General features: G+C 49.4%; 2 protein-coding genes across 11 annotated transcripts in view; both read right to left on the bottom strand.

Moving 5' to 3' along the window:
• The window catches only part of RUSC2 (RUN and SH3 domain containing 2), a 53,787-nt gene extending 46,547 nt beyond the window's left edge, over window positions 1-7,240 (bottom strand). For 4 of the 6 annotated variants that reach the window (XM_015277478.4, XM_040656496.2, XM_046905971.1 and 1 more), the window contains exon 1: window positions 7,179-7,240. The gene's annotated coding sequence lies outside the window, so the exon portion shown is untranslated. Of the gene's footprint in view, window positions 1-1,558; window positions 2,380-2,538; window positions 2,652-6,998 lie in introns of all 6 variants that reach the window. The other 2 variants (XM_046905970.1, XM_015277481.4) reach the window with 2 other exon arrangements.
• Window positions 7,241-7,722: 482 nt separating this feature from the next.
• The window catches only part of ATP8B4 (ATPase phospholipid transporting 8B4 (putative)), a 74,801-nt gene continuing 67,281 nt past the window's right edge, over window positions 7,723-15,242 (bottom strand). For all 5 annotated transcript variants that reach the window (XM_004937130.5, XM_040656494.2, XM_004937129.5 and 2 more), the window contains 3 exons: window positions 13,759-13,897; window positions 12,071-12,201; window positions 7,723-10,351 (listed from right to left, as the gene is read on the bottom strand). In XM_004937130.5, the coding sequence (XP_004937187.2) occupies window positions 10,130-10,351; window positions 12,071-12,201; window positions 13,759-13,897 (492 nt within the window). In that variant the 3' untranslated portion in view covers window positions 7,723-10,129. The remainder of the gene's footprint in view (window positions 10,352-12,070; window positions 12,202-13,758; window positions 13,898-15,242) is intronic.

Raw genomic sequence — 15,242 nt, 5'->3', positions numbered from 1 at the left:
GAGACTGAGCACATTTCGGACATTGCCCATTAAACTGGAACTGAAAAATCTCATTGAGAGGATGAGGAGCTGTTACAGGATACATATGACAGCAGGCATGGCCTATTTTCAGTATGCCTGGTGCCAGACAGGCACACAGCTCACATAAGTGACCTGGGAGAGCACTGACAAAGAACAGTTTGCAGAGTTTGGTAGCAAATGATGTCTACTCTGTGGATGCTCCTAGCATCTGCTGGTACCGTTTCCTCAGGCTGCAGTGAGGAAGGTGAAGGTGCTCCGTGTTTCTTCCCTCCACTCAGCAGAAATTCTCCCTCACCTCACAGCTGAGCTCATGATGAGCTTTCCTAGCTTTTGGCTACTCTTGCACAAAAACAAATGGAAAACCTCCCAACGTAGCAACAGTAAAACATGGTGCCAGTCCTCAGATCTGTATGGGACAAAATCTGTCCAGAACTTAAGTCTCCAAAGACCTATTCATCAGTATGGGCTCCATACAGGGGTTGCTTCTCCCAGCGTGATCAGCCTTAGTGATTCCTGCGTACTGACAGACTAGTTCACCACGAAGCAAGACAATACAGAAGGCATATCTTCAACCAAGCTGCCTCTGCAGCCCAGCTGGCCTCGGTCAGGAGATGGCTAACACCAGATGATCCCAAACAGCTTTAAAACTACTCACAGCCACCCAGGCTCAAGTAAGGCAGCTGAGAGCACTCAGATCGTGGCTGCAGTATGGCTTAGCACATCTGCAGCAACTGCATTCCTCCCATGGTATAAGTGGGAGTCCTACAGCATCCCCTGCCTACCACAAGGACTGAAATTGGCTGAGGAATCCCAACTGCAGCATTCCCCTGTGCTTTCTGACCACATTTGGAGAGATGGAAGAAAGTGGTACCAACAGAAGATGTGGTCTAGGAATCTGTACAGCCTGGCCTTGTCTTGCTTTAGATGCACCGTTCAACTTACAATCATAGAATCACCAAGGTTGGAAATGATCTCCAAAATAAAGCTGTCCAACCATGCACCTACCAGCAACATTTCCCCACTAAGCCATGTCCCAGCATCTAAATGTTTCTTGAACAACCCCAGGGTCGGTGACTCTACCACCTCCCTGGGCAGCCCATTCCAGCACCTGGCCACTTTTTGAAGAAGTATTTCCTAACATCCAACCTGAATCTCCCCTGGCACAACTTGAGGCCATTCCCTCTAGTCCTATTGCAAGTTGCCTGGGAGAAGAGGCCGAACCCCACCTCACCACAAGCTCCCTTCAGGTAGTTATTAGAGAGCAATAAGGTCTCCCTTGAGCCTCCTCTTCTGCAGACTGAACAACCCCAGTTCCCTCAGCTGCTCCCCATAACACTTGTGCTCCAGACCCCTCATTAGCTTTACTGCCCTTCTAAAAAAAACTGCTTGACCTGCTGGATAAACTCAGCCAATACAGGAGAGGACAGGTAGCGCCAGCGTCATCTCCCCAGTCTAGGTTTGAATAACCTCTAGCAGCCCAGCACCCAGCCCCATGCCTCAGTTTCCCCATTTGTGAAACAAGCATCACAATGCTCACCGATTTTCTGAAGCTGTGATGAAGTTCAGGTCCTTAAGAGACGTTGACAGTCTGGAAACAGTAATAAGCATTCTGCATTTTCCACCCATAAAGCAGAGATCTGTGTGGCTTCCCCAGGCACGGTGCTCTGTTTCACCCTCACCAAGGCAGGTATGCTGCAAAGATGGGGATCCCTACCAGCCCCCAACACAGGAGCTCATGTCCCTCTCCCAGCTGTGCTCAGGCCATCTGCCAGGCAGGAATGCAGTGCATCAGCTGAGGGCTGCAGGAGAGCTGTCAAGGCAGCGGAAGGGCTGGGGCTGCACCATGCTGGAATTCCAGCAACGCACAAACACCCGCCCGTCCGCACCAGGAACAACCCCTCCCTGCCTCGGACCGGGGCTGAATCACTGGAAATACCAAAACAATGATGAGGTCACGTTCCCCGAGCAAGGAGCCAGAGCCAGATATAGATGCATGGAGAAGCATGCTAAAAAGGGACTCGATGTACAAGCTGGAGGCTCTGGCAGACAGGCACCCGAGGCATTTGTCTCGTTTAAAAACAGCTTGAGGCTGCCAAGAGGCTTTTTCTTTCTTTTTTTCCCCTCTGCAGGGGGCAGGGAACTGGACAGCGCTACAGGGGCTTTAAATTCTTTATTTGTCCTGCTGGAAGAGGCACAAAACATTGGAACTCATGAGTGTGTAAATTAGTGTTCAGTGCAATATGGGAATGACACAGAGGTTTCGCAATGACTCAGTTCCAAGCCAGGTGGTCCCAAGATGTCTGTCTTGCTGAGATACCAGACTCAGGTTTCCACAGTTAAGAATCCACCTGCAACAACCTGAATGGCAGACAAAAATCATGTGGCATTACTATCTGGTTGCTTTTGCTACAGCCTCAGCCAGCTCCAGGAAAACCCACTGGTTTGACAAGTGGTGTGAGCAGCAAATAACAGTGACTCCTGCTACAGCTCCTAACAGGAGCATCTGAGGCAACCTACCATCAGCAAATAGGCTTTTCCATGCAGTGCAGATCCAGCTCTTCCCAGTTCGCAGTAGAGGGAAAATATGGATATTTACTGCTTAGAAAGTGGAGGAAATTATAACAGAGAACCTGTAAAAGATGGAGGAATTCACAATGCACGCTTAAAATTTGCTGCATGCTGTCTGCAACAGCCACAGCTGTGCCTGGCACTCTGTGCTGCTGTGCCTGCACCATTCTCTTCCTACTGCAAGTGCTTTCAGATCTGCTTTAAGAAAAAAAGTAAGAGAAGGTGTGGCGTGTGTTCCCTCCTCGGGGAGGAGGAAGGGAGGGAGGAAGCCAAGGCAGCTGCAGTGTGATGGCGTGTTACATCCCCCTGCTGAGACATAGCTCCTTATGGAGAAGCACTGCTCTGCAGACATCAGCTTGGCTGGGCTGAGACAGTGTTATCAGATCTATCCAAGCCCCTTCCAGGGGAAGAGCATTGCTGTGCTGCAGTGCAAACTGGGACCCACACAAGGGCTGCCTGTTTTACTGTGCTCCCTTCCACCAGCCAAAGCCACCAGGAATTTCACCAGCACCACAGCCAGAAAACTCTTCATACATTCGCATCACTTGCTTCTGCCTTCTCTCCAGAGCAGTGACAGAAAGGACACAGACAGGCACTGCCCTTCCTCTGATAAGGCATTTGAATTAGCAGACAGTTTGACAGCATCCAAAGGCAGCGTTCAACAACAGACTTCATAGCCTGGCCCAGTCAAATACAGGTGTCAGCAGGGCACTTATCCACAGATGGGAGCCTGGATATCTATCCTCCACCGAGGACTCCATAGGAAGCACAGAGTCCAGCACGAGACTTCACTGCTATGAAGATGCTCAGAAAAGACCAATACAGGGCATAACAGATGTCACTCATGGAAACCAGTGCTCCCAGTCCAGGCACACACATACAAAAATGAGAAGGGGAGGAGAAACTGTGGCCTTAGGTGAGCAACTATCACAAGTGGAACCCCAACCAGACTTCATGTTCCAGAATAGAGCTACAGTCATCTGTCCACAGGAAACACTCTTGTATGTGTTCTTTGGCAAAGAGTGGGGAATTAAGCGTTCAGCAGAAGGCAGGCTGTGTGAGGCAGATGTTCAGCCTCCCTCAACACCTGGGAGGGACAGAGCAAGCAGAACTCCTCCCGGCCAACCCTCCTTTGCCAGCTCCAAGCTGAGCTGGCAAAGCAACAGGACCTGGTGCCTGGCCCAGCTTCAGCAGAGCTAACCACAGGGAGCATCGTCAGGCAGCTGCAGCTATGCACCATGACTTCATTTCATTGATCTCAGAGCCACCCGTGCCACACAGCCGCTTGATGGAGCGATAAAAAGGTGAAGGAAGCACTCATATAAAATATTGCCATCCCAGCAGAGAGATAGAAGGGAGGTTTCAGCGAGCCATGACCCCTATGAACAGCCTTGGATGTTACATTTTCTATCACGCTTAAAACCAGAGCAGATATACTGTGCACTGCACACCGCCCAGCCAACTGCTCCACCAGCCCACTCAATATGCAGCACGACTATGCTGCTGCTGCAGAGAAAACCTAGGACGCCAGGCACCCTGCACAGCAAACACCGTCAGACAGCATCTGCTGCCACAGCAAAAACTGAACCAGAAGCAGAACTGCAGGCAAAACACTGGGCAACTGCAGACGAGGCTTACACCTTCTGAATATTCAGTGCTCCCTTATCCATGGCTTACAGGTTTCTGAGGCAGCCAGCAGGTATGGAAGCTGCTGAAGCAGCTTTAGGTGTTGCCCAAGGCCCAAAGGATGCAAAACCACTGCCCATGAAAGGCCACCAAAAGGGGACCTTGCCTGGCAGCCTCACTGCAGCATGTGAAGTAGGAGACTTTGGCTGATGGAGGGCAGCACTGTTCTCAAGCTGACAGAAGATTTCAGTCTAAAATTCAGGGCAGCTCCTGACTCCCAACATGATCTTGCTCTGCATTTTTCTGGTTGCAGCTCCTGCTGATCCTCAGTATGAGGATGCAGAAAGGGGCAACAAGCCTGTTGTAGTAGCAACACAAGCCCCAGGATCCTCAGCCGAAATCTGAAATTTAGGGGAGGGAAATGGGGTCGTTTGTGATGTACAAAAGCCAGGCGTCTCGTGTTAACAGAACTCACAGAGCGCCCACTAAAAGGCAGCAGTAGGAATGCATGTTTTCCTAATACAAAGGAAGCCTGGCCTTGCTCTGATTTTCTGCAACATCTCATGGCATTGGGAGGGCAGAGGGAGTGGAAGAGGCCAGATCCGTTTACAGCCCCAGAGCCTGGCTGAAGGCTCAGTGCTGCGCGGGCAGCTGGACAGGGACACGGGGGTTATCAGAGGCACTGCCCTTCCTGCTGAGAGCCACAGGAGAGGATGCTCCTTCCCAGCACCGGGTGCAGAAAAGCATCCTCTGCTTTAGAGCGAATTATAATAAGTAGGGCAGCAGCAGGCTAGCTTTGGAAAAACTGAGCAGCAGCTGAGCTGCAGCTACGTGCAGCAGTTCTCGGATGGAGCCTGGTCAGAAAATCTCTGTACCCTTCTTCTGAGCCCTGGACCACCTCCACCCTTCAGAAACACAGTCTTGACTACTGAAATAAGGGTAGAGGTGGCTCCCAGGCAGGAGGCTGAGGCTAGGAACTTGTCTTCATGAGGAGGAATGGCAGCTCTCCAGCATGCTTACGGCAGCTGGAAGGAAAGGCAATGCAGTAAGAAGCCCCTGACAGCCCTCGCAGAGAAAACTCCCCAAGGACAAGAAAAACACCAGTTTAAAGCACGCACAGACTGACGTGTGATGACTTCAGCACCCTCCCACATTATCAGGCATAAGGCGGCGAGAGAAGAAATATTTATTCAGCTCAAGCCTCAGCTTCACACAGACATTTAGGAACTTTGGGTGCTGGGTACCCCAGGGGAGTCGGTGCACGGGAATGTAACATTATAGGGATCAAAGCACCCAGTCCTGTATACCAGAAGGTTGTCCCAAATGATAGTCTCTTTGCTGCTGTGCCCCAGGCAAGGGTTCCCCACACAGGCACCAGCATGGACTGGAGCAAATTTTCTTCCCACTGCAATAAATGACACCATTACAAAGACAGTAGGAAGATTTATATCTATTCAGAAAGTCTGCATTGAAGGAAAGGTACATTTTCAAGCTTCATTCACCCAAAGTTCTCAGGTATTCATTTTCCAGGCTGATAGCTGGGCTACGAGGACAGAGCTGGACTACTGCATATTGACAGCAAAGTTTAGAAAAGCAATCACTAACACTGCAAAAGGGATTGCAGAGATGATACGGCCCTAAGAAAAGCAGATGCCAAGGAAAAGCAACTGCAAAGGCAGTGAACCATCAGCACTGTTATACAGGCACCGGTGACAGGAGCATCACACAAAAGAAAAATCTGTTCTTCCACATTTAAAAATGATAAACTCAAATGAACAGGTGCATAAAGAGCCTGGGGGAAACAGAAAACCTATCAAACAAGAAGAAACTTAAGAGCCTGGCTTGTTTAGCCTAGCCAAATGTAGGCAGAGAGCGGATAGGATTGCTCTCTAAATATATCACAGGAGACAAACAAAACTGCTGAAGCAAAAGGATAATGTTGGCACAACAACAAGAGAATAAATGTGCTGTGAACACACTTAGGGGGAAAAAAGATAAAAAGTCAGTCATGTGAAGAGGAAGGCTTCCAGATGGCACAGCTGGTTTTTAGGATGAAGTTTTATCAGTGGTCTGAAGGGGCTATAGGATGCAGTACCTCTGCCCGAAGGTATCCAAAAGGTCCCCTACTTGCCTGTTCTTGTTCCCAGCTGGGAATTATCATAGGTCACAATGCACAGCGCTCCTTTCTTGCGCATACCTTGCTGAGAATCACGTCTGTTAGAGAACCTAGGGCCAGCACGTGGTGCTCCCACAGCCTCCCATGCCACAGGAGCTGCTTATGATTAATGACTGCCAGCCTACAGGTCACTGGAAAAGCCTCATGTGGCTGCACATGGACGAGGTGACAGCCACCAGGCACGTGCAGGGAGTTACATAAAACACCCCCCAGGTGCCTCTGCCCTAACACACCCACAATGCTGGGGCAGAGGCTGCTGTTTTTCCCGTTTTCAATGGTTAGCATCACAGCCTTATCATCCCTGACCCCAAAACTGCTGTGCAATGGGCCAGGAAGTACGGAGGTGTTACGGCAGAATCCACCGTTCAAACCACTGTATTATGCAATAGAGCAATAATAGCAATAATAATAGTTTTAAAAAGACAGGGTATGATTTTTTATGTATCTGTCAAACAGAAGAGCTCTGCACAAGGCTGAACGCCTATCCGCAATCTCCTCTAAAAAGCACGCTGCACAGCAGCTCACAACATCGCACCCGACCCCGAGCAGAGCACTGTCCGTGCTCGCCCCACAACCCATCGTTCCCGCAGGGCTTCCCCCAATTTACCACCAGCGTTTTTCCGACATTCCTCCACGCCTGTACCGCAGCGAGGGTTGCAACACCCTCCAGCAGGCGCTGGCGAGAACGCGGTCGGTATTATTCTATGGGCACCAGCGCATACTGTGAGCATCCCCACCGCCCCGCTCTCCCCCTGCCGCCCACCACCCACCGCCCCTCCCCACTTACCGAACCGGCGCCGCTGTTTACAGCCGGGCGCCGAGGCGGAGCCTCACCGCTGCCCGTCCCCCGGCCCGCCCCAGCCGCCCGGCCCGCCCCCGGCACCGGAGTTCTCCCCGGGGCAGCCCCGGCGACGGCGGGTCGGCGTGCGGAGGGGAGGTGGGCAGGGAGGGGGGCGAGTGTCCGACAGAAGACTCAGACAGACTGGGGGAGGTTCAGGTTGGGCATTAGGAAAACGGACCTACCAGAAAGAGTGGTAATGCATCGAAGTGGGCTGCCCAGGGAGGTGGTAACGTCACCATCCCTGGAGATGTCCGTGAAATGTGGAGATGTGGTACTCGGGAACATGGTTTAATGGGCAATACTGATAGTAGGTGGACAGTTGGACTAGATGATCTTAGAGGTTCTTCCAAGCTTAATGATTCTATTATTGAAGGCACTGCTATCTCAGACCCAGCCTCCCACAGCCCATCCTCCACTTGAGGAGATCCCACAACAACGTGTATGTCTGGTTCTAAACACACCTGGTCAGTTAGCAGACTGGCAACAAATCGGTAGTCCCAATATTCTCTGTTTATTAAAAAAAAAAAAATATTTTACAAAATCAGAAGTGATGCAGGACACACATCACTGCCGGGTGATATGTCTCAAATATAGATTCTGTCAAACTACTGAAATATTTGTAGCTGGAAACAGTTCCCCAACAGATCCACCACCCCCTGCATGTCCTTTGCAGCCTCCACAAATCCCCTTTAGCCAGAAGGTGCTTTGTACATAAACCACACGACGTGAGTGGCACAGCCTCAGACTCTCCTTGTTCTCTTAGCAAAAAGTCTGCCTCTGCTGCTCTGCATTAACATCTGCTGCGTTCCATGCTGGGAACAACTTTGATAGGTCCGCAGGCCAGGCTGGGTGTTGTCTAGATGTCTGCTCACCTGCATACAGTCTCTTTTTAACTCCAGCCCCAAGAAGGCCGACTATGAAAGACATAAGCCTAATCAGAAAGCCATGATTCCCTCCACAAAGTGAATGGTAAGTCAGAGGGAGGCGATGAGCACCAACTATCACAGGAGTCTCTTCAGTCAGGGTGAAGACTCTCTGTGTATTTAGATATCTCCTTGCAAGGGAGGTAACTGAATTAGAATTTGCGCCTTCCCTACCAAGCAGCTTCTGGTTGCTGAAGCCTGGATTCAGTCCCAGCTCTGGTTTGCACTGGCTATGCTGAAATTTAATACCACAGTTTGCAACAAGCCTCCCAGGCAGCAGGTGCAGGAGTGGTATTTTGTGTGCACCGAGATAAATGTGGGGATGCAAAACCTTCTATTAGAGCTTAAACCATTTCTTACAGTAACTGCTGGAACTGGGACCAGGGGCAGCATGGTGTTGTGCGCAGACCAGATGAAGTGGGGGCATGGCTGGCCTCTTGCCATCATAGAGTGCCTACAGCAATAGCTCAGAGTCAAGGCAGAGAGAGCTCCCAATAAATGCCAGAGGGTTAGTGTGCAAAATTTTAAGTCAGTATTAGGCAAGAGACTAAGTTCATAAAAAGGAACTGAGAAAATATAACAGGCAAAGCTGCTTAGTCCTCTGCACACAAAAAAGAAGCTCAGTATGGACAGCTCAGCAGCACTGCAGGACAGATCCTCGTGCAGCCACACCAGCCTTCCACCCAGTCACCCACTGGTAGGGATGCATCAAAGCTGCCAGCAATCCCAGCCTCTTGAGATCCCTGCCAGATCACAAGGTCCCTCTGCTGGCAGTCAGACTGATAGGATTTGGTGGAGTCTCCTGCTTTCTGGAACATGTGTCTGAACCATACAGAAACAAAATAGCAGTCAGTGCAGAGAAACTCTACAAGGGCCCCTGAGCCGTTACGTAGTTCCTCTGAAACCTGACCACACTGCTCAACAGGGAGGGCAAAGAGCAGCCACATCATGCTTCATCCCTTACTCTGACCAGCCACGCCAGTGGAGTACAGGGCAGGACGCCCCGTGCCAGCAGTGAAATCTTTCCCTCTGATATTTCTGGTGTGAGCCCATCATTTCAAACATGCACACGCAACAGTCTGCTGTGGAGGGAAATCCATCTGGTGCTGGAGGTTCAGATGAGCCTAGCCATGATACGGGCTTCTACATGCTAGATTTTAGAGCTTGATCCAGAAGGGTGCCTGAACTTCTTTTGACCTTCTATTTTAAGTTTAAATGAAATGGCTGGTGCCCAGCTACAAAACCTGAGATGGCTGTGAGGACAAAGATCTTTCACAAGAGCAGATTTGCATTGCAGACAGGGCAGATGGATGAATGTCAACTCCTTGTCCCTTGACCAAGCGGGAACCTCTCTGAGCATACAGCACCTTCTGACCGAACGTGGAGGAACGGGGTGGTTGGGGGACACTGGCCTTCCTTTGAGAAACGTGATTAACCATTGGTTTGAAAGGAGGTTACTCCCAAATCATCCTTTCCAAAGTGCTTGTGTACAGAATAGTCAAAAGGCTATAGAATTACATATATGACGAAGACTGGGGGTTTGCGAGTTGTATGGCTGGACCTAAGGCACATCTGGGGTCCATACTATCACCCCAGTATTATGGCCCAGAGTGGACTCCCGACAGACCCAAAGGCACATGATTAGAAAAGACATTGCCAATTCAACCTTTTCCTCAGCCTGGAATTCACTTTGCTCTGAGGTATATATGGATAAAAAAAAAATGATGAGCATTACAATCTTAGGGAGCGAAGGGGCCTCCTGCAGCATGTTCTCCTTGCTCCAGGGAGGCCCTTAGGGATATTGTATGGCAGTTTTGCTTCCCCTGCTCCTCCTTCCCCAGGAGCAGGACACAGCTCTGGGAGAGGAGCTGAATCCAAAGAGTGCACGTGGGAGAAAGGAGAGGCCGAAGTCCTTGCTTGGGTAGTCCTTCCTACCAGCCCTTTGGTTTGCTTTGGTTTGGTTGGTTTTGGTTCTTACAGTCCCTTGTGTTTATATTTGTCACTATTGGGTGAAAACGTTCCTGTTGTGGCAAAAGGTGATTTTGGCCGCATGTTTCTCCCAGACATAATGAGTGCTCCAAAGCCATGCTGATGGGAGAAGGCATAGCCTGAGCGGCGCGTGCTGGTCCGACGCAGGCGTCTCTTGGGGGACGGTGGAGGAGGCCTCTTTTTAGCTTCTTTGATCTTGAGTAGGACCTGGAATCAGAAAATAAAACAGAACACGTGGCAAATGCACTGTTATCCACAAGCAAAGCAAAAGAGGAGCGAAGAAAGGAGAGAAAAAAGAAGGGTCCAAACCCAAAAATGATTGACAAAACGGGAGGATGGTGGGAGGGACTGCAGAGCAGGAACTAAACTTGCCAACCAGCCAGAAAAGGGTAAAACTAATCTTATTCTGAAAGGCATTGCTGGTAATGTTGCCTATAAGGCATGGGAAGGGATGTTTTTTGCTTTGCAAGACCTTGGTTTTGGCATTGGTGCATCTCTCTTAGGGACTTCATTCAAACTCCCCAACATGCAAAAGTCATTGCAACAACAGCCAAAAGTCCAGAAAGCAAGATCTGTAAGGAAATGTTGAAAATTTGGCTTACGTAAACCAGAACACAGGCTACTTGAGGGAATCTCCAATACGTGCAAGGGTTTTATGATGGTGATGATCGATAGATTTTCATATCCTTTGTCACAGGGAAGAAATATGGCGCACTTTATTTGCAGATAGGAGGCTCGCTGTCCCCACCTGGCTCAGGATAATCCCCTACTGCCTCCCTCTGCCCCTGTTGCTTGGGACAACACTGTAGATACTTGGCTCTCTAAGGATCAATCCTGTATTTGAGTTCCTCTTGTGATGCCAGCTGGGGATCTCCATACAGCAGGAAGCCCAAACAACCCTCTCCTGTGACAGTTCATTTCCCAGAGGTAGGAAAAAACAATATAAAGTGGTTTTGCACTACTGATGCTCACCCAATGCACAGAGGCTGGGATTCTGGGCCACAAGTATGTCTGCTCAGCTGAAGAGTAAATTCAGCCCATTTTTGCACATCAGAACTTCCTCTTTGTCTCAAGGACCTTACCTAGCACCCACCTTCCCCTCTGCGAGGGCTGAACATTCCCCCTCGATCTTCCTCAAACAGCCCTGGAGCACCCGGGGAGATCGGTGGGCATCCCAAGGATGATCACAGAATGATAGAATCGTTTGGGTTGGAAGGGAGTGTAAAGGTCATCTAGTCCAACTTCCCTGGATTGAATAGGGATGAAGGCCTCGCAGCGAGGTGCAGGAAGAGGAAGGGAGCACGAGGTGGCAGCAGCATTTAGCAGATGCTCCTGTTTGAGAGGAAGCCCGGGGAGCTGCGGGGATGCTGATCTTGTGCAGGGGTCGTTTGCTGTGCTGAGCTGTGTGCTCCCTCCATCTCTCCCAGCCTCCTGTTGCCCTAACGGCCTCACCTCCCGACTCCTGGGCACGGAAGGGCTGCTGCTTTCAGAGGGGGCTACAAATGAAGTAACTTCTGAACTAAAAAAATCCCCATCAAGATGGATGCTGGGTGGGGTGCTGAGGGCTGTGGTCTGCGAGGCAAAGAATTCTGCAGCATGCGGGCAAGAGGACTGAAATACACTGCTCCTTTGCTGCCAAGCCCCAGGACTTAAACCCTGCACCTAAAAATAGTGCTGCTTCCTCACCCCAGCGCAATCCAATCCACATCTAAATAATCTCAGCCGCAGTCCCAGCTGCAGGTGGCTTGAGCTGTGCCAAAAGCCAAAATCAGTCCTCCTGCTCAAGGGACTGGGAGCCAGACGGATGGCAACACTTGCACCTGCAGGGACGTGCACTCCGAGCAATGCCAGGCCCCTGCAGCATGGCTCTGCAATATGCCTGGCTGGTAGGAAGAGGGTTTCAGGCTTACTAAAATGCCTGCTTACTTTATCGCTGGCAGTTGGCCTTAAGAGAGCCTTCAGGAATCGGAAGCCAACTACAGGCAGCACACAGAGGGCGATGCTGAGGAAGATTGCTAGCCACACGTTGGGTTGGCTGAGGGTGTTTCGAGCAGTACCTGAAAAACAAGCAATTAAAAGCATATCAGCAGTACATCCCACCGTCATTCTCTTTAATGCCTTCTTCAGTGCAGAAGATTGATGTAAACATTCAAGAGACCTTCAGCTGCAGTTCAACCCTCCCAACTTTTTCCAGGATGCTGGTGCAAAAGGAAGAACGCTTCTTAATTTCAGAGCCATTCCCTGAAACGGGTGGGACCACAGCCCTTCAGGAGGGGAGCGTGCATCCAATGAGTCTGGGCAAAGCAGCTGCCACGTCTGACACTGCCGTGTTCTTTGAAACCGAAGTGCTGGCTTTTGGCTCCTCTAAAAACTGAAGGAATGTAGGATAGAGAAAACAGTCTACAAAACCCTCATTACAGTGTTCGATGATGTTGTAGTTGGCAGTAAAGTTGCCGAGTGTCTTCACTTGGCCAAATTCTGCTGTATTCCCACTCCAGTAAAATAAGCGGAGAAGTTTTCCAAGTCCAGACTAGAAACACTTTCCTTAGATGTGATTTCAGACTGAGACCTTATTAAGCAGCACTCAGCATTATGGATGATTTGACCTCAGTAGCACCAACAGAACAGCAGATACGGAAACCCCTGGCAAGTGAGTTACCAGCTGTCTTTGGAAACTCAGCAGACACTCTACCTTCTCACATTCAGTGCTTTTGCTATTAAAAGCCATCTTATCATCTGCATGGAAGATACACTGCAGACGCTGACTGGAATCTCAGGAATCTCTAAAATGGCCACACAGTGAATATGGGCAGAGCTGGTCTTGGTTTAACAGTCCATCCAGAAATAAATGTATTGATTCGTACGCTGATCCAAGACTTGAAACAAAAAGCTTTGTGCCATCAGGAGTAGGGTCTCCCAACAATGGTGCATCAATACAGCGAATGGATACACAGAGCCATTAAAAACATCTACATTTCTTTGCTAATCTTTCATCTCCCCCTGGTTAAAGTCTCCTGAGACAGGTTCATTTTTATGGTTTCTTTTCCTTTTTCATGTGTTGAGAAACTTTTTATGCAGAGATGAAAAGAGGTGATCATCAGTGGCATTTTTTTATCCTTGAGCATTGCTGTCTAAGCTCAGCATTGTCCTATGGCATTTTCTGCATCTAAATGGATGCTGTGTTTCTATGCCTTCCTATACTAACACATCAATTTGTTTATCACATAACACACATCCTTCTGCAAACAAAATGCTTTCAGATACCTATAAGAATTGGATATCTGGAAACAGAATGTAAAAAATGTAGCAGAAAGCGTTCCAGCCAGCTCAGCAAGTTTATTTTAGGGATCAGTCCCGTGGCTGTGTGAGAATGTGCATTCTTCTGCAAGGAAGTGAACGTGGTAAATGTTCACGTGAATGAATGGGACTCAAAATAAGCATTTGTGTCTGCCCCCAGAAGTACCCTGGCATTTCTTGTGAAAAAGGCATTCAATATATTCAGTAGCCTGTTATTGGCTCCAGAGAGGCAAGAACTCATACTAGAAGCACTAAGTGGAGTTAAGCCCCACGGTACAATAGTTTTCAGTACAGTGCAGGTTTGCCCAAGAGCTTACCAACAAATGGGAACGAGGCCGTGAAGATCAAGTACATGCCATCACTATACATGGTGAAGGTGATAGCAAAATAAACAGATAGGCTGCCCCAGATGAAGAACTGGTTCACAACTGTCCAGTAAGAGGTGTCCAAGCCAATCTGAAAGAGCAGAGCAGTACAACTGTTGTCAGTGCCCTAATTATTTAATAGATATGGTTTGAAGACAGCCGGAGATCTTGTCTTCCACTTTGTACCCCTGCCCCCAAGACAGTCGTTCATTCAGTCCTCAAGAAGTACCAAGCCTTAGATCATAGAATGCTGGAAGACCACTCTGGGCAAGCATTACTGCAGTTGCCCTGTTCTGTCCTCTTCTAAAGAACTGACCGGAGGCCAGACCTGGAGACAGGATACACATGTCAAAGAAGCCATACTTATGACGCCACCCCAAGCTGTGATCTTACATCAAAAGCTAAGAGAAGGAGCCTACGAGACCTCAGAAAGCCGAAACCATTTTCCAGAGATGTATGAATGATTTCCTTTTCTGTTGAGAAATTTCTCTCACCATTCCAATACCATCTGAATGCTGTGGCTCCAAGCCTTAGCAGTTTCTTCCAAGTCCAGTTCTAGCCTCTGCACTATGCGTGGGATCTCACTATGATGGAGACCTCCTAAATAACTGCCTGCTGGCAGACAGGCAGTTCTGTGGTTCAAGCACATCCCATAAAACTGGAATGAGTCCTTTTCTACTTCCAGCCTCAACCCCCTTATCGTAGAATCATAGAATCACAATGTTGGAAAGGACCTACAAGACCATCTAGCCCAGTCGTCCTCCCATTACCCTTGCCACCACAAGCCACTAAACCATATCTTGTAGCTCCTCATGCAGACACCTCTTGAACACTGCCAGGGACGGCGACTCCACCACCTCCCTGGGCAGCCATTCCAGCACCTGACCACTCTCTGAGGGAGAAAGTTTTTCCTTACGTCTAACCTAAACCTCCTCTGGTACAACTTGTGGCCATTTCTTCGCATCCTGTTTGTTGCCTGGGAGAAAAGGCCAAACCCCCTCCTCATCACAGCCTCCCTTCAGGAAGTTGTAGAGTGCAATGAGGTCTCCCCTGAGCCTCCTCTTCTCCAGACTGAACAATCCCAGCTCCCTCAGCCGCTCCTCGTAAGCCCTGTGCTCCAGACCCCTCATCAGTTTCACTGCCCTTCTCTGGACACGTTCCAGGGCCTCGATGTCTGTCTTAGAGTGAGGGGCCCAAATCCCTCTCCTCTGCAGTATTCTCTACAGTCACAGTAAACTTCCCAAAGCAAAAACTCTGCCTTCCTGTGACTGTGATTTTTGCAACAGAAAAATCTTCTGCTCTGTAAAACTGAGGAGAATAAGCTGGTGTCACATCTTACTTTTGCAAGAAGTAACGATGCAGCAGCAAGCACAATGCTATCAGAATCACAAGTCACCCTCCAGAGGCTGCCTGCTTAAAACAATAACTGATTCCTA

This window comes from Gallus gallus, chromosome Z, assembly GCF_016699485.2.
Source record: "Gallus gallus isolate bGalGal1 chromosome Z, bGalGal1.mat.broiler.GRCg7b, whole genome shotgun sequence".
Taxonomy (NCBI): domain Eukaryota; kingdom Metazoa; phylum Chordata; class Aves; order Galliformes; family Phasianidae; genus Gallus; species Gallus gallus.
This window is presented reverse-complemented; position numbering and strand designations above follow the sequence as displayed.